The 23,100-nt window shown below is 54.2% G+C and overlaps 1 protein-coding gene across 1 annotated transcript; it reads right to left on the bottom strand.

Annotated features, from left to right (window-relative positions):
* Nucleotides 1–5,749: 5,749 nt before the first annotated feature.
* XYLT2 (xylosyltransferase 2) lies at nucleotides 5,750–19,916 on the bottom strand. Its single transcript, XM_061143755.1, has 11 exons — nucleotides 19,727–19,916; nucleotides 12,547–13,036; nucleotides 12,092–12,267; nucleotides 11,593–11,795; nucleotides 11,047–11,127; nucleotides 10,634–10,850; nucleotides 10,372–10,548; nucleotides 9,835–10,097; nucleotides 9,353–9,548; nucleotides 8,427–8,760; nucleotides 5,750–6,929 (listed from the first exon to the last, which is right to left on the bottom strand). The coding sequence occupies exons 1-11, from the start codon at nucleotides 19,859–19,861 to the stop codon at nucleotides 6,607–6,609; spliced, it is 2,595 nt and encodes an 864-aa protein (XP_060999738.1). The 5' UTR covers nucleotides 19,862–19,916; the 3' UTR covers nucleotides 5,750–6,606.
* Between the last annotated feature and the right edge of the window lie 3,184 nt (nucleotides 19,917–23,100).

Raw genomic sequence — 23,100 nt, forward strand, 5'->3', positions numbered from 1 at the left:
ACAAGGAAGAGGAGAGCTTGTACTTGAGGGTGTCATAGCTCCTTCCCCTCCTGGATCCCGCAGAAGTCAGGCTGGGAAAGAGGGGGGGGGGGGGGGGGGCCAAGGGGCCAATAGAGAAACCCAGTGTGGTCGTATTCTTTCCTGGAGCCACATTCAGAGGGAACTGTGGCAACAGCCCCAGAAATGGCCACGTGGCAGACCCCTTCCTACCTGTGTGGGTCCAGGGCAGAGAGGCCCCATCTGGCCTGGAATACTAGGGTCCTTCCAGGGATGAGGCAGATACATCACTGGATACAATTCCAGGGATGAGACAGATTGGGTGACAAATGAGCTGCTTTTTCTCAACCAGTGACACACCACGCTGGCATTGTTTTCTGATTCTTGGTTTATCGCACATCGTAAACTACAGCCTAGAATCTGGCTTCAGGAATACTCACTGGTCCTAGAGTAGGCTGAGAGCAGGCCTTCATTGTCAACCCAAGACCTTTAAAATCGTGGCTTGAGTGGAAGGGTGAGGAAAGAAGTCTCAGTGGGGATGGACAGTCATCCTGGGTGTTAGAGGCAGGCGATGTTGGCTGCAGTCCCAGAGAGAACTTGCACAGTTAGTGGCTTCCTCCCAAGGACTATTCTCTGCCCTGAAAGCAGGAGCTTCAGGGGTTGAGGGCAGAGAAGTCTTAATTCTGGAGGTCTGCTTTGGATTTGTCACCTTGATTCTTTGGGCATGACCTCAGATTTCCTACCTCCTGCAAAAGTGACCCAGGGTATGTTGAGGTCTTGCACTAAGGCCCAGCTGGAGGAGATTGCTGGGAGCATCTCCATAGGCTCGGTGCTGTCCCTGCCAGTACCTTGGAGAAGCAGGAAGGGGCAAGATGGAAGAACTGCTCCCTCTCCTATAGTGTTTCCCTGAACAAGCAGTTGGCGCTTCCTGTGGTGGGTGAGCAGAGCCCTGGTTGGGTGGTGGTGCAGATATGACCTTAGGGCCTCCTTATAGCGGATGGCAGCTGGGAGAGGTAGAGCAAAGACATTACCCATTTCCTTACAATCCCACCCCCACCCCTGCCCACACACACTCCTACTCCCTCTTTGGCTTTTGCTTTCTGTGTCTCCTCTCCCGCAGTGATGGTCCTTCCTGGAGACAAGTTGAATCTTAGAGCTGTTGTCTCCATGGACTTTTCCTGCCCAGGCTAAATCTCTTCCCTGGACTAGGATCTGCCATCCTTTACCAAAGAGGTGAAGTGGAGCCTCTAGCCAAATCCTAGGCTCTCTATCTGTGATCTTTCCTTGTCCCAGGGGCTCCTATTAGGCGTTTACATACAATTAAAAAGTAATAAGGAAAAAGTGCTGAGTTCTCCAGGGCACTCAAGGGTGGGAGGACTGAACATTAACTTCCCTGCAGGCCCAGAGCCAGAAGCACTGTGCAGTCAGCTGGAGCATCTGCTGCTGCTGGTCCTTTTGAACACTCATAGTTGGACAGGGAAGCTGGCTGCCATAGCGGGAGCTGGTAGTTGCTTTGCAAGCCCACCACCCTGAGGATAGCCTGTGACTGAGGGAGCCAGGCAGGCTTATGCAGCTGTTCTCCAGCTTCCATCTGGGCCCTTTCCACCAGGATGAACCTAAGATCAGAGTGCCACACACTTTTCTCTCCAAGTCTCTCTACACTTCCTCCCCTCCTTCCTCTGGCCACTACATCCTGGCACACACTTCTCCCCACTCGACTCCCAAGTGGCAGCCCCAAGGGTCCTATCTCACCTGCATCCCCTGTGCCTCTCAGCACCTTTCCACTGCCTGGACCTTGGTGGGGCGGTCCCATGGTGCTAAAGGGAGAAGTGTACTCCTAGGGACCATGAAGGATGACTCAGAGTGAGGCTCAGGGTTTAGGGTCAGTGAGCAAGAGAGCAGAACCCAAACCATTTTTGTCTCCATGTCCCTCCCCCCATCTTGTTTGTTCTCTTCCTCCACTAGTCCAAAGCACAAAGCCCAGACCCTTAGCATTTCAGAAATGCACTCAGGTATAAATTCCGCTGTTCTCTGGCCACAAGCTCATTCTTTCACAATTTGGCAGCCAGCTCTGATGACACTTGTGGGAAAGTCAGAGAATACCTGTCCTCACCTCTCCATCTTCTTTGTCTGATGCTCCGGGTTGGGGTTGGAACTGGGGAGGCTGCAGGCCCAAAGATTTCTTTTGCTTTTTGTACCCAGCATCCCCTGCGGTGCCCCGTACCGGGAAAGACTGACAGTACAGTAGTCACTACCACAGAAGTCAGCGCTGGGCTTCCCCTTGGGAGCTGGGGAGAGTGTGGGCCTCCAGCTGTTTGGAGAGCTGGGAAGACCATTGTCTTCACCAGCAGCTCCCAGTACAGGGTCCTGTTGCTGAAGTGCTGGGGAGTAAGCTGGCCAGGATGTTGTTAACGTTTTTGACACTTTCCTTGGCCCGGAGGGAACCCAGACTGGAAGATGCAGTGTCCATAGAGTAGACCCAGAGGCCCTGTCCATACTGAGCAGAGAAAGTGGATGCCCTTTTGTGGTGATTGGGGTAGGAGGCCCTGAAGGTAAGGGGTTAGTGGGTAGCCATGTTTACATATTGGTTGGGGCTCCAGAAGAATTGATGAGAGCAGGGGATGTGGCAGTGCTGGGGCTTCGTGGGTACAGCCGCTCAGCAGGATGGTCATGATAAACACCAGCATGGAACTCCTCCCGCAGAGCCACCAGACATTGAGTTCAGCCTGGGGCTGGCATGCACAAACCCATCTCACCTCCCCAGACTGTAATTCTACTCCAGAAGTTGGGTAGAAATGACCTGCTGGGACTAGGATCAGCTTCACATGCATGGGAAACTGAGGCGGCAGGCAGCTCCCTTTTTGCTGCTGCATCCATTCCCTATGGCAGAGGTTTGTGAGGAGGACAGAGCTATATCCTGTCTTCCTTCAGCCCAGGGAAGGAGTAATGTGTGTAACGGAATTTACAGAGGACAGACTCGGCAGAGAAAGAGCTTGTGGCAGGGGCAGACACCCTTAGAAACTCAATCAGAGGAGGGAGGACTCAAGCGTCAAGTCAGACTCCTGGCACCCAGCCTCTAGAACTCAGCAGGAAAGGGACCTCAGGGTTCATATACCAACTGTACACAGTATTCTTCCCAAGTGGTTTGCACTAGGTGACCCTACAGATGAAGAGGCTGGACTTCTGGCCTCTGCTGAGGGGCCAAGGGTGCATCTGCCCCAACTCTGACGGGACAGCAAGAGGTACTCACCAGTGGCCACAGCTATGGCTAGGAGACTGTTCTCCATGGTGACCTCTGCACGGGCAGCAGCAGTGGCAGAGGGGTGCCAAGAAAGGGCACTTTCTTAAACTATCTCAAGGACAGCCACAAGACAGGATTCCTCTGCACCCCCACAACCCACCATCCCCACAGGGCCAACCCCCAACCCAGGATTCCTGATCCAGAGGAGCAGCTTCATTCAAAGCTAGGGTGTCTGTGAGCAGCCTTCCAGGTTCTCAGCTTCTGCCCCTGGTCTGTTCCATGGCAGGACCTAGGGTCCCATAGATGACACCACTCTGCAGGCCTGGCAGCCACGAGTACCCCTCAACAACCTGCACAAGGGGCTGGCAGGAACAGGCTAGGCTTCTGCTAACCCCAGAAGACAGCCAGGGCGGCTCCACTCACCCAGATCTATGCACCTCTCAGTCAGGATCCCCTCCCAGCCCTACTCTGCCCCGCCCCCTGCTTCCCAATGGCCCAGCTAACAGGGCTCCGGATGCCAACTGACTGTCCTCTGGTCTTTGATCTCATCTCTAATGGAAAAGAAGTGTCCATGGTTGTCCTGGAAACCAGGCACAAAACAGGAAAGACTTCCCAGTTTCTTTCCCTCCATCCAAAGGGATTCTTGTGCAGCTCTGGGGGCCCTGCCACCTTCCCCCACCCTACTTCCACCTGGCTATTACCCTAGTTTTGACCCCAGGGGTCCAACCAGGGGACTATTTCAAAGCCTCAAAAAGCTCAAGCCTTGGGGCTGAGCTATCCCTACAGAAGGATGAGGGTGGAGAACAGTCCGAGAAGCTGCACTCCAACTTGCCTCAGTGACTGGGAGAGGGGAGAGGATTGGTGAGGCCCTCTGAACCTGTCAGGAGTTGTGAAGCCTACTCCTGGTCCTGCATTGCTTCTAACTCAAGGGGCCAAGACAAACCAGCCAGAGCAGCAGGGGTGGGGGGACTTCTGGTTCTGCCAGCCTGCAAATTAGAATTGCCGGGGGGAGTTCTGAACCCACATCAGTGTTGAGCTGCCACCTCAGACCGGTTAACTCAGAACCCTCAGTTTGGATCCCCATCCACTGAGCGAAGCTCAGAATGTTCACAGCAGGTGACTGTGTAACCAGGACTTGGTGTAATTGGACAGGAGTGGCAGGGGCTGAAACAGGACACATCCCACCTAAGTTCAAAAAAATAAGACTCTTTAAACAGTTGTGCTAGTCCAGCGACAGCATAGCCACAGCCTAGCCTGTGCATCTTTAGCAGAGTCTAAATGCTGCCTGTGCCTGATACTCTACACCTAGTTATTACATTGTTTTAACAGAGCTAAAGGTTGATGTAAGACAGAACAAAACCTTTTAGAGAACCAAATCAGAGCTTCAGATATTCCCTAAAATAGGAGCCAGAAAAAAGCAATCATCTCAGCCCTTGAACCCAAACACTATTTCCTCGAAGTTCTTGCTGTTACCTTCTTCCTCTTTACCTGCCTTAGCAGCGTAGGAGAATGTAGTGACAGAGTGCCGTGGAATCCTCCTGCCTCCTTCTGAAGCGTGCAGTCACCACCTAATAGCTTTGACTTTGGGTTCATTTCATTTTCCTGGCCTGCTAAAGGAAAATACGAACACTGCCTGCCTCAAAGAGCTGTGAGGATTAAGTGACATACTCCATGCAAGGTCAGTGCAGCGGGTGAACAGACGAACATCCCAACACTGCCATTGGTGGACCGTGGTGCCCTCTCCTGGCAGCTTGAAAACCTTGACATAAGGCAGCCTGGGTTCAAACTGAGCTTTGTTTCCCAAGCTGAGGTGACTGGGCCAGCATGACTGGATAGGGTGATTTTAAAGGTTCTGAGAAACCTTCGCCCTTGTTCCCGCATCAAGTACGCTGTGAAGGACTGATACTGAGCCATGGCTGGCAATGGCAGGAAAGTAGGACGGGAGAAGGGGCTTGAGAAAAGGAGGGAGGCTGGACAAACCTTTCCAGTATGGCTCTCCTAGGTCCTAAGGCAGTGGCTCGGAACCCATGCCACTGCTGCTCCTGCTTCTGAAGGGGGCAGTGGTAACCACCAGGTCCTGGCTGGAACTGGCTGCCTCTGTTCTTGAGGTGCCCCATACAGAACTCTGAGCTGGGCAGGAAACAGAGCCAAGGCTTCTGGGATGGGCGCTGGTGACTCCAAAGACAGAGAAGTCAGCCTCTGCCTCGGCCTGGCAGCAAGGGAGGACGTGCTGGGTCAGGACTCTGAAGAACTGAACTGGCTCACCTGGGCCCGCTGGGTGGTAATGAGGACGTCTCTGGGCCTCTCTGGGCCTGTTTACCCCTCATAAAGGAGGGATCTGGATTATGGGTTCTTGTGTCCCTTCTGGCTCTTGGATGGATTTTAAACTGTTCTCACTCTGGGGCAATTAGACCCTCCACCTATCTGCCAAAGTACCAGCCAAAACTCTTAGAAGACGGCCCAACAGTGCTGGCTCTCTGACACCCAGGAGGAAAAACACAGAGGCTCCACTGAGAGAGATAGAGATATATTTCTTCTGTTGCATATTTCAGACTTCACACTGAGCTTCAGGCACAATGCTGCTCCAGGTTCTTCTGAGAGCCCTGGCAGAGTCTTCTTCCCATGTTGCTCATGAGGGCTCACCACTCCAGGGCAGAGAAGCCCAGGCCCTGCTTGCAGTTCTGGGTACCTGGGAGACTGCAATGGTCTCAGCAGGCCCTGGTGCCCTGTCTGTCCCATCAAGGGGCAGGGTATGCTGGAAAGCCTAGAGCCAGCCCCGCCCCCTCTTCTATGGTCCCCTGGCTACAAGAGGAGAGGCTGACCCATTAGAGTCCAGCTCGCAATGCTTCCCTAATCACCTGTTCTCTAGCTCTCAGAGCCTGCCACAGCACTTGTAGCCCCACAAAGCCTCAGCCGTGAGCACCTCAGGCCAAAGCTGGGGGATGAGGCCCTAGAGAGTGAGGCAGACCCAGCCTCCTCCAGAGCAGCAGCAGATGGGCTTGTCTGGCCCCTGCTCCCCAGAGCCTTGGCCCACTTCCTAGCCCTGCTCTGGGCCCTATTGCACATCCTTTGTTTCCAGTTCATTCCCCACCACCCATTTTTCTTTAAAAAAAAAAAGAAAAAAAAAGTTAGAGGAGAAGGTGAGGAAGCTAGAGCCCTTCTCCCCATGTTCCTGCTAACATCTGGTCCCCAGCAGAGCCATTTCAGTGGTAAATACTATGCCCACCTTCCCTGCCGTCTGTGGGTTCTTGATGGCTGACAAGGGTGTACAGCCTGGGCCTCTGGTTCTTGCCTGCGAGGGAGACAGCCCTCTGTCATCTGTAAGGTGCAATTTCCCGGGTCTTCCGGAGGCGCTGGCTGGGACCCTGCTACCTGAGTCGCCCATCTGCTTTGACAGGCCCCAGCTCTGATTTGGGGTCCGGGGACAGAGAGCTCCAGCTGGTCAGTCTGCAGAGCTCCAGGGAGGGACAGGTGGAGGGGCCCGTGGCACACAGTCCGGCCACAGACCAGAAGCTGCTTAGTTCCCCGTCTGTCCAGGCCTCCAGCGCCGGGCCAGTGAGCTCTGCATGTAGTCGGGCAGCCTCCTCCGCAGGCTCTGGCTGAGGCAGGTTCAGGATGCCACTCAGGCCCTGGAAACTCTGTTCCATGTACTCGTTGTGGGGTGGCCCAGCGTGCAGCCAGCTGGCATCATCTGGGGGTGCAGAGCAGGAGTAAGCATGCCCCACCCGAATGATCTCATGAAGGCCAGACCCTGGGAATCAGGTCTGAGCACCCCAGTCAGTCCTGTCCCAACTCTACCACTGAGTCGCATCTTGCTGAGTGACTTTAAACTAATCCACAGAACTTTCTGTGCTTGTAAAACTTAGTTTTATAAAATCAAGACAGTAATCCCCAAATTCCTAACTTGAGGATTAAATAAAACAGTGGGTTCAAGGTACTTTAGAAAGTAAGGTTATTTTCTGATAATGGTCTGGTTTGTGTCACCCATGCCGCTTCTCAATCACCTGCAGTGGTCTCCAGAGCCCTCAGAAGCCTAGTACTCAGGCCTTTAGGCTACAGGCCCTGCTTACTCTGCCGGCCTTCCTTCCCACCTCCTTTGGCATCCCACTCCCTTCCACCCTCTGTTCTCCTCATGCACTAGACACCTGCTAACTTTGTTCCCTCAGTTGAGAATATCCTTCATTGTCTATAAAAATCAGCTCCTTCAAGACTCAGCTCCAATAGCACTTGCTGTCCAGCTTGCCTCCACCACCCCACCCTTCATCTCCTCCATCAGACTGTGAGTCCTAGGAGAGCAGGGGCGCCTGTTCTGATCTGCCACAGCCACTGCCCCACCCTGGACCGCATCCTCTTCTGGGTTACCTCTGCTCTGACCCACCTTCTCAGTGATGGGACATGGCTGGAGGAAGAAAACATCTACCTACTTGCTGAACATCTACTGTATACCAACCATTTTTACCCAGATATTCACCCCTAATAGCCCCCAGAAGGTACTCACTTGTATTGGGACCCCTGCAGGAACCTACAGCCTACGCCTAGTTTAGAGCCTGTCTCCTAGCCTCAGCTATGTGACCTTCTCCACCTGGCTACCAATGGACTGGGAAGAGGACCAACATCAGATCTGCTGCCCCAAGAATGTGGAACTTGTGGACTGAGGGGCCCTGGTCAGTCTCCGTTGCACTGAGAGGCCATGTATTGAGAAGCCTGAGGCTGATCCAAACAGCACAGGATGAGGGACACGATGGCCCCAGAGAGACAGAAAGCACGTCTGAGTTCCAGTGGGACCCGAGTCATTTCCTGAGTTCTGTGGGGGAAAGCCCCACATTTTTCCAATAATTTCCCCCTTTCCCCTGGAGCAATTTGAGTGGATCTATGTTCCACACACCCATGAGGTCTCTAACAATTGTATTTCTCTTACTTTACATGTAATAAGACTGAGGTTCAGGAAGGCCCAGTAATTTGCCAAGAATAAAAGCCCAATTAAAGTGTCAGAGCTGCGTTCTAAAGCCAGGTCTGCCTGCCTGGGAAGCATGATACCAGAGTGCAGGGTTCTGGGATGCTTATGGATGGATGGGGAAAGCCACAATCTGCCCCCTTCCCTTTCTCTGATGTTAGCTTCTTGGGATCACCTGTCTACAAATCCTATCCTGCCTGACTCCTGGGTATCATTTGGGAACTAGATACTTACCTTTCCTGAGAGGTAGTTTGCGGTTGAAGGTCAAGGGCAGCACGAGGAAGCGAGTCTCACCCAGGGGTTCCCAGAACTGAAGCAGTCGAACAGTCCAGGCCCCTGGCCGCAGGGGCCGGCTCAGTGGGGGTTTGTACTGCGTGACCTCCGTTTCCGCGTCTACCACGATGTCATAAGATGTGGCCACCACGTAGGTGGGGTCGATCCATACCACGGTGACTGTGAGGTTGGGGCCCCGGGCCCAGCGCTGCATGGCCACAGGCTCGTCCAGTGGCCCCAGCAACCCCCCAAAGTTCCGGAAAAGACGCTCTTTGGGGTCCCACTCGGTGCCAACCTGTAGGGAAGGAGGCAGCTGGGCAGAAGCCAAGGGAAAGTCCTCCTCTCTACCTGCTGCCCCCTCTAACTCCTGTGGGACATCAGGCCAGTCACTGTCTCTTTCTGGTCCTCAGTCTCCCCCTTTGCAAAATGATGGGCTCAGACTGGGATTTTTAACATCTCTATAAGCTCTGAGATTCATTCTAGGCTCCTGTTCTGACCTGCTCTGAAGTGTTGGGGGCAAAGGCAGAAATGAGATTCGAAGTCCTGCCCAGAGACCATCCCCACATGGACCAAAGGCCTCCAAGAAAGAGACCAAGGAGACACTCAAAAGCCTAATCTTCTGGCCCAACTGGAATGTCCAACTCCTTATAGAAGAAAATCCCTGGGTGTAGAACACAGGCTTGCGTTGTAGTGGAACCAAGGTCCCCTCCCCGCTGACTGCATGTCCTCTGTGCATCCCAAGGCTGCCATCACTGGGAAAGAAGACCCAGGAATCCAGTCCTGAAAGGCAACCCAATCCTCAGCCCTCCCTTAGTGTCTGTCCCTCTCTCCCCACAACCCTGAGTCTTATGGGGAACAGGAGAAAGCAAGGGGAGGACCTGTCCCACCTCCAAACTCTGGAGCCGGCTGGCCTGGTCACTGTGCCCCAACAGCTTCAGCGACCCCTGGGGCATCAGCCACATCTCCAGCGTCTCTGCCGGCCCCTGGGCTGAGGACTGCACCGCCTGCGTCACCAAGTAGCCCTGGAAATGGTCGTCATAGAAATACAGGTGCACGCTGGACGGCAAGCCCCTGGGCTCAAACCTAAGAAGGTTCCAGCAGGGAGAAAGGGAGATGCCATCAGCACACCCGACTTGGCCTGGAGTCCCAGGGAGGGGGCTCTGGGGGAGTCCCATCCCCTGGTGCTTTCTTTGCCCAGATCTCACACCCACAGATCCTACATGCCTGGTGTTTGCCATCTTCATTTTATTTGCACTTTTCCCTGCCTCAGGCTGGGGGCTCGCTGGGGGAGGGGCTGTCTCTTTCTGATTGTCCTCCTTACAAGGCATTACATCCTGAGAGTCTGCAAAATGTCAAAAGGAGGTCTCACCTGCAGAGTGGGTTGGCCAGGGGGGACGCAGCAGTGGTGATGTGGCGCAGGCTGAGGCGGGCAAAAGCAGTGTAAGCAGTGAGCATGACATCGCTGAGCCCACTGGGGCCATCAGCCACATCATAGGTGTTCTCCCAGTAGGCCTTGAGGGCTGGGGTGCCGGGGGGGTAGCTGCCATATAGGTGGAAGTCCAGGATTTCCAGTACCTCCTGGTTCACAGTGGACTCAAACTTCCGGGCGAAGAAGGTGGGTCTGGAGACTTGCTGGAGTGGGAGAGGCAAGGAGGGTGAAGGGGTCTGGAGGTCCCAGAGAGCACAGCAGGGGAGGCGCCTTTTCCCAGCACTGCCTAGAGATCAGCCACCGAGGGTTTTTCCTGCCTCCAGTTTAGCCCCTGCCCCTGGGGGCTGCTCCCGGTGAGAGTCCCCCAGATCCTCTGGTTGGACCACCCAGGATTGTTTCTGACCCTAGGAAGCACCCAGCAAAAAGCTGGGGTGAGGCTCTATCAAGGGCCAGAGATTGGGGGTCATGGGAAAGCACCTGCAGCCGTAGGAAGTCCTGCGGCTTGAAGTCATTGGGGGAGCAGCCGCACCAGTCCACGATGTGCTTGTACTGGCACTTGCAGCCCAGCTTGCGGTTCCAGTTGGTGACCCGCAGGTTGTTGTCCACGAGGCTCTCGCAGGCTGGGCTGTTCTCCAGCACAGTGTGAAAGAAGGACTGTGGGTGGCAGGGCGGGGTAGAGGGTGAGCCGTCGAACCCACCACTTGCCCTCCCCGGCCTGGGCGCGGGCCCAGTCACCTACCTCGGCTGGGAGCAGTGTGTACGTGTAGAACTGACGTAGCTGGGCCACAAGCGGGTCGTCTGTATACACCACATACTCCACAAAGCCGCGAGTTAGCACGAACCAGTCCGAGCCGCCGTCCACCACAATGCCTGCTGGGATCTGCCGCTCGCCCAGACGCCACATATGTGAATCGCACTCATGGAAGAGCCGGTCCAAGCCCTGTTTCTTGATGAACCTGTGGGAGGCACATGGGCCTGTGGCTGAGGGTCTTGCAGGGTGGAATCCAGGCTCTCATCTTTCTAGGAACCAGCACTCCTCAATCTATGATTGGTTTGGAGGTTTTGCAACCCAGGGCTAAGGCCACCAAGCCCCCTGTGTGTAGGGCTTGTGGCGAGACCCCAAGATCAGGGCATCCTCCACCATCCCCTTACCTGGAATTGTCCCGGCCATGAGACTTGAGGAAATTCTTGTCCCGGTTCTTGGACAGGAAAGCTACCAGCTCCTCATTGGTCCTGGAGAGAAAATCGCATGTGGGTAGCGTGTGTGAGAGTGGCTCAGTCACAGCCCAGAGCAGACAGACCCCTCCAGCACTCTTTACCTTCACTCCTTGGCCCCTTCTTTTCTTACTGAGAGCCAGTCTGGCCAACTGACCTACTCTAGGTTGATGCTCTGGGGTGGTGAGGATCTGAGGTCCCTGAGAAAGACCACCCCATCCTTCTTCCACCCCTTCCTGTCTGACCCAAGATCCTGGTTCAGACTTCTGGCTTCTTCTCCTCCCCACCTGTTGTCCCTTACAACCCTCATATCATCTTTCAACAACTCCTCTAAAACATTGCTGGGACCCAGGAATCATGTTTGAGGTATGCAGATCCCAGAATGAGGCTTTGGGGAGGGAAGAAGTCCATTGGGACCCTGGAACCCCAAGTCCTAGAGGAGGCCCACCTCCCATCTGCAGGGCTCAGAGCACCGCCCCACACCTGGTCGGGTAGTCAGTGGCACTGAGGTTGATGAAGAAGTCCCAGGCCCAGCCGGGCACCTCCAGCAGGTCCCGCATGCTCCGCAGATACATCCTCAGCAGGCTGGCCCCGCCCCAGATGGTGACCATGCGCCAGGGCGTTACCCGCACGTTATCATACTGCCGGGCCAGCTCCACTACCTCCCGGTGCAGGTAGTTGGAGCGCTGTGGGAGGTGGGGTGGTGGTGGTGGAAACTCAGCAGTGGAAGATGAAGCCCCAGCATCACAACCTCCCCACCCGGCCCCACCCCAGGACAGAGTACAAGTGACATGAAATGGACAGAGCACGGGCCAGGGCTCCAGCTCTGAAGCAGCATGTCAGCTGGTGCGGGCTGCTCCCCCATTCCCCATTCTCCTATCTCTGGGCCCCCTGAGCAAGTCAGAGATACTGTCTGTCCATGACAATCTGGGCCTCTGTCCTACTTACTCAGATGCCCTGCCTCCCTGGCCATAGCAGGTACCTTGTCCACATGGACGTAGAAGAAATGCTGCCTGTGGTACACAGCCTTGAGGAGACGCTTCAGCTGCCGGATGGCGCGGCCATGAACCACCAGCATGTAGGCGATTCGCACTGGGGGACCATCCACTGGCTGCTGGGCCCGGACCTCGTCCCACGGGATGCCAGGGCTCACCTTCCCTGAGAGTGGAGAACAGGGGCATCCGTGAGGTCCCGCTCCAGGTCACAGGGTGCAGTCAAGATGGGAAGAGGGAGCTGCCTGTCGTCAAAAGGAAGAACCCTGGATGTACAGCCCGGTGCTCCCGGGCCCCAGGTCCACCTCTGCCACTTAGCGCACTCATCGCCAACCTGGGCAGCGAGGTGTGCCCTTCTGGGCTTTCACCCCTGAGAACTGGGGGCGGGGATCCCTGCCGTACACCCTTCTGGGCCACCACCTCTCTGCCTAGGCTTGTCTCTTACCAGCCCGCTGGCAGTGCCGGGGCACAGCCTTGGGCATGAGGCTGCCGGCCTGGTGCAGGCACACCACGTTGGCGATCTCCTGCTGGCACTGCTTGGAGCTGGCTCGGGCCAGTGCAGACAGAGCATCTTTGCCAACGATCTCGCACTTGGGCGTGAAGCTGTTGTCTGTGGGCTGGGGGGCGCCCTCCACACTCCCCGTGTCTCCATGCGGGAAGCCAGCCGCCCCAACCAGCGCCTCCTCAGCCGCCGCCCCGCTCAGGTTCTGGCGGCCTGGGGCCTCTGGGGGCGGGGTGGGGGGGATCCGCCGGCCGGTTCTGTGACGGCTAGTTACTGCCCGTACCACCTTGGCCACGGGCACCCCGGGGCTCTCAGCACGGCCCCGCCAGCGCCCATGCCTTCTGCCTGCGCTGCCCCGCCGCCCAGCTGAACTGTCTGTGTCCTTGGAGCCTTCGCTGGGGTCAAGTGGCCGTGGCTTCTTCTGCCTTCCTTTCTGTAAAAGATGGGCAAACACAAGTCACTAAGACAGTTGCTCTCCTCCTGCTCCTTCAGCTTCTTGCTGGCTCAGGCTTTGAAGCCCCTGCCACCCTTTATCTAGAAAAGTACTGTTCGCCTGAGCACTCTGCACTTCTGCTGGGAGGTCTCCTTGACCAGCCGGCGGAGGAAATGTCGCCCTCCCCCAAGGCACCATCGCATCCACACCCCCTCCATCACACAGATCACAGGGCACTGAGCCTCCTTTGGATTCAGACACCACTTTCTTTTTCCACAAATAGGAAGATGAATAAGAGAAACATGCAGAGACCCTACAGACAAGAGCGTTCATCCAGCACTCCCAGCCAGGCTTGACTGGGACAAAATAATGCTCTTCGGAAGGAAAAAGCATTCTGCCATCTATAGTATTTCCAGATGGGTGTGCTGAAGCTGCAACAGAGCAAAGGGGTCTTGCCTGGTGGAGAGGACAGAGGTGAAATCTGAGACCCCATTGCTGGTTGGGTTCTCTGGGAAGCAGAGACTAAGAGTCAGAGTGCAGGAGACTCCCTGGGGGGTCACACTCTGGATGATGAGGCAGCAGGAGCAGGCAGCTGCAGGGAAAGCCTTCAGATGGCCAAGCTGGCCTGACATCTGGGCAGAGGGGCAAGGAAGAGCTTCAGACAACAGCTTGGCTTGGAGAGGGCCTCGACCAGCTAGTGGGAAGCTCCAGGGCAAAGACAGCCTAGAGATGGGAGCCCTGGTACTACTGCTGGGAGTGGCTGAGGAGGTGTCTGGCCATGGCTGGAAGGCTGGGGCGTGAAGGCACCTGCAGCTGCAGGCTGGCAACTCATCGCTCCCTGTGGCAGGGTGGCTCGTGAAGGGAAACCTGAGATAAGGGAAAGCCTCCACCCCTGCTTCCCGGCTCCTGCAGCCTCCTCTCAAACCTAGGAACCTCCCTAATGATCCGGCCACCCTTGAAAGTATGTATAGCCACACTCGTTCCAGCTTTCCCTGCCCTTCTTTTGTGATCCCCCTCCTTCCCTGCCTGACCAAATTCCATCCATCCTTCAAGATCCAGCAGAGTCTCCATGTGTGAGGCCATCCCATTTGCCTCAGGGTGGGACGTTCTTCTAGCCGACCAACTCCTTGGGAAGAGGTGTCGTGTCAGTTCCATCTCCCCAGTGCCCAGTGGAGTGGCTGGCATATCGGGTGTCGGGTTGGTGTCTGCTGGATGAGACACGGACTGGACGGAGGAGTGAGAGGCCCGGTGTGACTACTCTGGAGTCATCAGGGCTTCCCACTCAGCTCCGTCACTCCCCCACACTTACCTACCTTCTCTGAGCAGGTTCCCTCAACTATCAAATATAGGAGGGAAGAGTGTCCACGAGATAGAGCCTGAGATACTGCAACTGGAAAGAGCTGTCCCCTCTCTCTCTCTCACCACTCTCTGAGTCCTCTTCCGGCCTGGCCTTCCAGCAGCAGGACTCACTGGACCACAGCCTCTGAAGCAGGCGCCCCAGGATGCCCTCCTGGTGTTTCCCTGGTGTGGCCTCGGTGGCCACTCCTTATCAGTCTTCGTGGCTGACCCTGCCTCATCTCCCAAGGCCACTTTGGGGACTTTCCTTGTCCAGGCTTTCCAGGGGACCTCACTCAGTCCCAAATTTCTCTCTATGGCCTAGAGGGGCTCCCTTGAACTTTCAGTTGTCTAACTGCCAGCCTCCTTGATGCCTCTCCTGGGAGTCTGATAGACCTCTCAAGCCACAAATCCAGAAGTGAACTCCTGATCTTCCCTCAGTCGGCTCCTTCTTCAGTTAATGACCAGTCCACCCTTCAGGTTGCTGAGGCCAAAAACATTGGGGCATCACTTGGACCCTTGTTTCCCTCATACTCCATCATCAGTACACATGTTGGGGCTCCCTTCAAAGGACATCCAGAATTTGATCACTTCTCACTGCTTTCATCATTACCATCCCTGCCTGGAAGCCCTGCTCTTACTCTGGTTTCCTATAGTCCATTCTCAGCAGCCAGTATGCCCATCTCCCTACTCCTCTGCTTGAAGCCACCCATGGCTCCTGCTCTGAGGACAAAGCCCAAAGCCCTTACATGAACCTCCAAAGGCAGTGTGAGCAGTGTCTGGCTGACCCCCTCCCTTCCTGACCTTATCTCCTACTAACCTCTCAAGCTTACACTCCTCCAGTCTTAATGTAATGGTTTTCTCAGTGCCCCTCCCTCCTACCTGGTATTCACTGTCCCCTGTACCTAGAACGTTCTCCCCTTGATGTCCCACCATACCCTGCCTCCAGTTCCTTGCTCAGGTGGCATCCTCTCAGGCAGGCCACCGTGTCCATGGTGGTGGCCAAGGCCAAACTCCAGCTCTCCCCCATCTTCCAATTTGTTTCTCCCATGTATATGTATAATGTATGTATAAGTATATAATGTATACATGCATTATGTATATATAATGTATAATGTAATATGTATTAATGTATTTTTAAAAAATATTTATTTTATATAAGACCCAGCTATACCGGGTCTTAGTTGTGGCATGCGGGATCTTTAGTTGTGGCACGAAATTCTTAGCTGCAGCAAGTGGGATCTAGTTCCCTGACCAGAGATCAAACCCTGGGCCCCCTGCATTGGCAGTCTTAGCCACTGGACCACCAGAGAAGTCCCTGTATAAATGTATTTATATTGTGCTCTTCTATGTCTCTCCCCTTAGAAGTATGCAATGTCCATGAGGATAGAGATTTTTGTTGTTTTGTTCACTGATGCATTCCTAGAGCCCAGAAGAATGTCTGGCAATGGGAGACTCTCTCTCTCTTTATATATATAAATTTTTGGCCATGCCACACAGCTTGCAGGAACCTAGTTCCCAAACCAGGGATTGAACCCATGCCCTTGGCAGTGAAAGTGCAGAGTCCTAACCACTGGACCACCAAGGAATTCCCTCAGTAAATATTTGTTTATTTCTTTTTTTTTTTTTTTTAATATTTGTTGAATCAATGAATGAATGAAAAGCCCTTGGCACAGGCTCGGCATTCAGTAAATGCTGTCATCCTTACTAATATTAATGAAAGGGGACTAGGAAACAGTCACGTGGGAAGTCAGGAGAGAAGCCAAGGCCTTCAGATACTTTGGACCACCGGGTCAAGTTTTCCCTGTCCCTCCCCTCCCTAGGACCTTCTTCTCCTCCTCGGTCAGAGCATGGCAGATGCCTTAGGGCCAGAGGCCCAGCCTTAGGGCCAGAGGTCCAGCCCTATACCCTGGCACCCCAGCCTTCTGTGCCTGGCATCCAGCCAGCCCTCTGATCTCTTGGGAGGTGCCCAGTGAGAACTGGGGATGTCTGTCTCCATCTGAGAAGAGATACCTGCAAGAGGGAGGGCAGAGTGGGGAGGAGGCAACAGGCTGTATTCTGTACCCATGCTGGGGAGGGCACCCTGGACTGGGAAGCCTCTAGGAAAGGTGGCTGCAGTCCCACTGAACTGAGTGCATATAAACTGGTGATGTCGGACCTGGACACACACTAGGCAGGGACAGACATTCTCAAGCTGAGGTGGGTGGAGATGGCAAAGGAGCTGTGGGTTCTCAAGATGAAGGCCAGTATCAGTGAGTGAGGAAGCTGGTCAGGAGGACAGGGCTTGGGGCACAGGGCCAGGCTCACTGTGGTGGGGGAAGGATGTGGGAGGAGCGGGCACGTTGGTGTCCTGCACTGCAGCAGGAGCTGGCTGACCCTGAGAAGGACAGTCCCAGAGGGGGCTGGGGGACAGGAGGCAGCAGTGAGGAACTGCGGTGGGTCCCTGGTGGGCAGCCAGCCCCTTCCCATTGCCTCATCCCAAGAATGTTTATATGCGCAGCAGCAGGACCTCATACTTGTACCCCTTCAGGAGTTGCCCAAAGTTGCCCCTAAGTCAGAGTTCCCTCTAATTACTGAGGATGGGGACTGGCCCTCTGACATCTGCGGGGATGCATTCTGGCCTCCGAGGCCCCCTCTCCTCACTGAGGAGGAATTCAAAGTCCTTTCCTGGCTCTGTAGCTTCTCCTTGGAATCCTTCTCTGCGTCCCAGAGACAGAGAACAAAGCAATGCTGATCCACCACCTTTGGACTTCTCAGACTGTGCTTAAAGTAAGTGGTGAGACAATGTTTGTAAAAGCTTTGAAAACCATAAAATGGCTCTTTGGATGTTAATGGTCATCTCTGGTCTCCAACCTAGCCCTCACACATGGCCAGAGTGTGCATCTTAAATGCATATCTCATTTCATCCTTGTTTAGACCCCCTTTGGTTTCAGCACTCTCCCACTGCACTTAGAATAAAACCCCAGCCCCTCACTGAGGGCTGCAGGATGTGCCCTAGACTAACTTCTTCCAGGGATCCCACCACACCCTCCTTCCCATTTCTTGAAGGCAGCTAGCTAAGCCCATTCTCCTCAGGGCCTTCTGCCTGAACTCTGCCTACTGCTTCCCCAGGCTGACTTTCAGCTCACAGGCCACTTCCTGCAGAAGCCTTCCTCAACCACCTATCTAAATTAGCCCTCTTGTTATTGAGTTTCCTTTCCATTGTCAGTCTCTCCCTGCAGACTGTCTGCCCACAAGGGCCGTGACCTCATCATCTATTTTATTTCTGTATCTCTGGTGTTAGCACAGTGCCTAGTATGAAGTAGGACTTAGTATGTGTTGAATGAATGAATGAATGAATGAATCCCTATTACCACTGTGCAGTAGTGAAATAATAGTAAGAGATATTTACTGATGGTTGAGCATGTGCCAGCAACTCCTGCAAATACTTCACAGGCAGTACCAATGAGAGAGGTGATATTATTGCCCCCATCTTGGGGTGGGGAGCAGATACCATTGAGGACGCACGCGGAAGAGATTAGGTGATTAGACAGTGGTCACACTACTCACCAGGAGCAGTGCTGGAATAGGACGGTGAGGTGGGGTGGTCCAACTCAGCGCCCACCTTCCTAAGTACTTAGTATGCTGCCTGGCTGCCCTGAGGTGGCTGCTGAAGGGCTCCAAGCACTAATGGCTGCTTGGACTGCACAACTTCTAGGTTATCAAGGATCCTTTTTTCTATTCTGGTCCAGGGATTCCCCTATCAGGTTCTGCTAGGAAGCTGGAGGAGGAGAGGAGGCAGGATCCCAGGCACTGCACCAGTTCTCCACCCCAGCCTGGAGGCAGGGCAGCAGAGACCTTGAGGCCTGAACAGTCTCTCAGCCCTTCCATAGATTCACACAGCTGTGTAGCAGAGGGTCTGAGAAGCCCTGGATGCTTTGCCATGACTCTCCCCAAAGTGGTCACCAGCCCCTACTCACATATATTCCAGGGTCAGAAGGCTCCTTAACTCCTTGTCAGAGAGTTAGACATGTTAGAATGTCTTATCTGCCCCCCAAATCATCTCTTCGCCTTCCTGCTTCTTACTGGACCACAGAAAACAAGCTCACTCCCTTCAGATGTCACAGGTGACATCTGTTAGCCTCCCCTAACCCCTAACCTCAGATCCTTTTGGAGTTATGATCTCATGTGACTCTGTCCCAGCTCCCCTCACCATCCTAGTTTGTTGGTTCTCCCCCCAAAAGGCAAAAGCAGTGATTCTCCCAATTTCCACACTAAGCCTTCCAGACTGCCCAGATGCAGGAAGGAAAAATGGATATTAGGGCTCCCTTGGCCTTCACCCTACCAGGAGGAGAGGCCCAAGAGGACGGGGCAAGTGGAGCAGAGAGACTGACTTAGTCCACCAGAACCCAGGGGTGGGGGCGGGGAAGCCCTGTCCTCTGGTCCACAGCTTAGGGTCAGGGTTTGACTTATCCTCTTCAACCTTCCAGGATGGTCTCAGACCCCACTGGACCCTCCTGATCACACTGGGGAAGACATGTCTAATCCTCCAGGGAAAACCACAGCAGCCAAGAGACTCTCAGAACGAGGACCTGGGGACTAAGAAGGATGGGATTTGCCCCTGCTCCACAGCCTGGGGCTCTGCTAAACTAGCTGCTGCTGTCCCCATTCTCTTACGGTCAGAGAGGGTGAGTCTCCAATTCCCTAATGTCCTGAGGCCAATTCACCAGCTCAATTCCCCTACCATCCTCTTAAGGAGACCCATGCAGGTGCTTGAGACCCCTGGCTGAAGAAGCCGCGCCTCAGGGGCACTCCAGTTCTCTCCCTCGGGGTCTCCCTCCCTCTCCTCAGTTGCCAGACTGAGTTCCACCCCCAGGCTCCACTTCTTAACTGGTCAGTGCCCCTCTGAGGGGCGAGTCGGCGCGATTGTCCGGGGTCCCTAGGCCCCATTCCTCCGCCCACGGCGCGCACACCCCCACCCCCTCCCAACTTCAGAAAGTTTGGCCTGGGGCTCCCCACCTCCAAGCCGGCTCGGGCCCAGCCGCGCCTCCTGGCCCGGCTCCCCGCCACCCGTTTCTGACCTTCACCGCTCGCGGAGCTGGAGACCACCCCACCAAGACCCGCTCCTCCCGCCCGGGGCCCCTGCCAGCCCCGCGGCCCGTCCTCCGGGTCACGCACCGTCCCCGCGCGCAGGCCCCCGGCCCGCCTGGGAAACGGGCGCCAGGGGTCCGAGGCCCCGAGCCAGGCGGCCGCCCCTGCGCAACACGCAAGCGGCCCGTGCCCCACTTCCCCGGCGGGGGCCATCCGTTTCCCCGCCAGGACCCCGCGCGTCCCCGCGCCCGGCCTGCCCGCCTGCCCGCCCGGCCGTCGGAGCACCTCGCCCGGCTCGTCGTCCTCCAGGACGCTGAAGCTCCACACCACTAGGCCCTGCAGCAGCAGGATGGCCAGCGCCGTGGCGATCGCTAGCTTGTAGCGCCGCACCAGCTTCTGCACCCGCGCGCTCGCCACCATCTTCCTGCCCCGGACGCAGGGCGCGCGCCCAGCCCTGCAACCCGGCCGCGGGCGCGTGCACGGGCACGGGCAGTACCGGCTTCTCCCGAGGGAGGCGGGCCTGGCGCGCGCCGGGGCGGGGCCGGGGGCGGGGCCCGCAGGCCCGAAACGCCGCGCCCCGCGGGCCAGGGGCGGAGTCTGGCCCCGCCGAGCTAGCTGTCCCACGGGCCGCCGGCCTCTCGCGCGGTGGTTCATTGCCTGTCTTGGTCAGTGCCCCAGCTCTTGCGTGTTCTCACCCTCTTCCGGACGGCAAGCCCATGGAACCAGAGTGCAGAGAGGTCTGTGGCCTCACCTCTCTCTGACTCGCCGCCTGGTGTGGGGTGAAGGTGGGGTGGAGGAACTCAGCTTCGCCGAGACCAACTCCCTCTCGGCCCTCGAGCGCGCAGAGAACGCTAGAGCGCCCAGAAACGCCGAGTTGGGAGCGATTGTGTAAGTGCCACAGCCCTTGCTTTAAAACCTTGGAAGCCGCACCTACGCGGCAAAGTCTAACTCCTTTGACTGGCATCTGAGGCCCTTCACAAAGCCTTGTTTCCTCTCTCCTCTCCCTCTTATCCTAAGCATTCTCAGACTTCTACCTGATTCGTGGTTATTGAATTATAGGGTGTGTCAGAATCATCCGCAGGACTTGATAAAATAGATTGCTGGTCCCACTCCCAGAGTTTCAGAATTTTCAACAAGTTCCCATTTGATGCTGAGCTGCTAGTCTGGGAACACACCTGAAGAACCACTAGACCTTTGCAAGTGCTGTTCCCCGTGCTCGGCCCTAGCGGCTGCTCCGTTACTTCACTTCCCCTTCCCATCCGAGGCGTCCTCCCAAGTGCTTCCCCGGCACTGGGCAGCCAACACTGTCCAAATACCTGGTTGTAACTTCTCTGGAATCATGGCCTCTTTACCTTTGAATCCTTAGCTCGGCGATGGACACCCAGCAATGCTCAATAAATATTGTGAAAGAAAGAGCGAATGAAGCCCAACTTCTTGTTTCATCAGCTAATCCTAACATTTTTGGAAAGCCTGGCGTGTTCAAGCGGGGCATAGAAAAGGCCTGAACCCCTGAGGCGCTCCCCTAAACGTGTCAGGTCCACGGAGAGAGGGAAGGGGATAAGAAGCAGGGCATGCCCAGCATAACCAGGTCCGGGCCAGGTGGTGAAGCCAAGCTCCCTGAGAAAGAAGCCATCAGAAGAGCAAAGTGAAGGTTGACGATTTATAATGAAGATTTTAAGAATCACTACACAGAGATCTGGAAAAAGAGATGATTAAAAAAAAAAAAAAAGCTTGAAGGCAATGATTAAAGGGTTTGGAAGTTGCCAGGAGATAAGCTTGGTGAGGAAATTATGAATACAGATATAGTTATTTGATGGCACTTAAGTAAAACCTCCTTTAATTATCTCCTGCCCCTTTGGTATTTGTAATCATTGCACTCCTCAGCATTAGTTAAGTGGGAGAATTGTAAACAATGTTTCAGATGACAGGCTACTTAAGAGAAACTACCCTTCAAGATTTTGGAAAACATCAGTTGGCATACCAGCAATTGATAGGTTAATTAAATATAGATTTGTGTGCTCATTCATTCGGGTCTCCCCGGGACTGTCTACCTGTCCATAGTCCCCCTGCACCCAACAATTAAAATAACTTTATTTTCCACTGATTTTTTAAATTTATTTCTTTATTTTTGGCTGTGCTGGGTCTTCGTTGCTGTGCTCGGGCTTTCTCTAGTTGTGGTGAGCAGGGGATGTTCTTCGTGGCTGAGCATGAGCTCTAGGCTTGGGCTCAGTAGCTGTGGCTCACAGGCATAGTTGCCCCATGGCATGGGGGATCTTCCCAGACCAGGAACTGAACCATCATCCTCTACATTCTGAACTGAACCCACATCCTCTGCATTGCCATAAGAATGGCAAGTGCATTTTTACCCATTAGACCACCAGGGAAGTCCTATTTCCACTGACTGTGCAAATGATGTGTACTCATTATATAACATTTAAAACATAGAAAAAATAAGGAAAAAAATAAAAGTCACCTGCAATCCCACTCCCTGAGACAATCATCATTAGTATTTTGGTGACGATCCTTTCCCCATCTCTTTACGTGTGTGGAATTTTCCATGAATGGCATCACGTTGCACACATGGTTTTTAAATATAGAAACTTACTTTTAAGTATTTCTCTCCCCTTCCCCACTATGTTAACAGTCTGGTTTCCTTCCTACCTTCCTTCTTTCCTTTCTTCCTTCCACGTTTGTAGCAGTTCACACACACATACACACACACATGGGTTTTTTATTTGGGGATGAGATGTGTCATTATATTTTATTTGTGTGTGTGTGTGTGTCATTATATTTTAAAAGTTGAATCATATTACATACACTTTGTATCTTGCTTGTCTCCCTTGATCATAAACACATAGTAGAAATTTCCCCAGGACGGATGGGACCCATTTTTTAAATGACTGCATAATATGCCACTCCTTTTTGAATGAACGTTCACTTGGTTTCCAGTTTTTTTGTGGCTACCGCAAGTCTATAATATGAAAAGTGAAAGTGAAAGTCCCTCAGTCATGTCAGACTCTTTGTGACCCCATGGCCTGTAGCCTGACAGGCTCCTCTGTCTGGAATTCTCTAGGCAAGGATATTGGAGTGTGTTGCCATTTCCTTCCCCAGGGGATCTTCCTGACCCAGGGGTTAAACCCCGGTCTCCCGTATTTCGGGAAGATTCTTTACCATCTGAGTCACCAGGGAAGCCCCAAGAAAATTACCTGTTGATACAGCCTTTCTGTGGAGTGGGTAGCCATTCCCTTACATGATTCTACAGTAATCCCTATGCACTAATGTATTCATTGCTGTTGTAGTGTTTCTAGAGGATCTTCCCGACCCAGGGATCAAACCCGGGTCTCCTGCATTCTAGGCAGACGCCTTACTATCTGAGTCACCAGGGAAGTCCTAGTGTTTCCTAGGAATGGATTACTGGGGAAAAGGGAATTTTAAATGCTAATAGCTATTGCCAGATTGCTTTTCCAAAGAGTTGTGACAATTCACTTTTCCAACAGCATTGTATGAAAGTATGGTTTTCTGGCATCCCTTCCAACAGCAATGATTATCACTTGAATTTTTGCTAATCTGATAGGTAAGAAGTGAGTGCCTTGGTGGTTTATTTGTGATTTTCTGCTGAGGAGTGTCTCACTTGGTTTCTTGACTGGATTTTCTTTTCC

Source organism: Dama dama, chromosome 5, assembly GCF_033118175.1.
Source record: "Dama dama isolate Ldn47 chromosome 5, ASM3311817v1, whole genome shotgun sequence".
Taxonomy (NCBI): domain Eukaryota; kingdom Metazoa; phylum Chordata; class Mammalia; order Artiodactyla; family Cervidae; genus Dama; species Dama dama.

Excerpts from the sequence above, each read along its gene's own strand:
- XYLT2 (XM_061143755.1), bottom strand. The coding sequence starts at position 19,861 with ATGGTGGCGAGCGCGCGGGTGCAGAAGCTGGTGCGGCGCTACAAGCTA. Across the intron at positions 12,268-12,546 it reads CCGGCACTGCCAGCGGGCTG|GGAAGGTGAGCCCTGGCATC; the intron begins GTAAGAGACAAG and ends CTCCACTCTCAG. Across the intron at positions 11,128-11,592 it reads GCCACTGACTACCCGACCAG|GACCAATGAGGAGCTGGTAG; the intron begins GTGTGGGGCGGT and ends TTTTCTCTCCAG.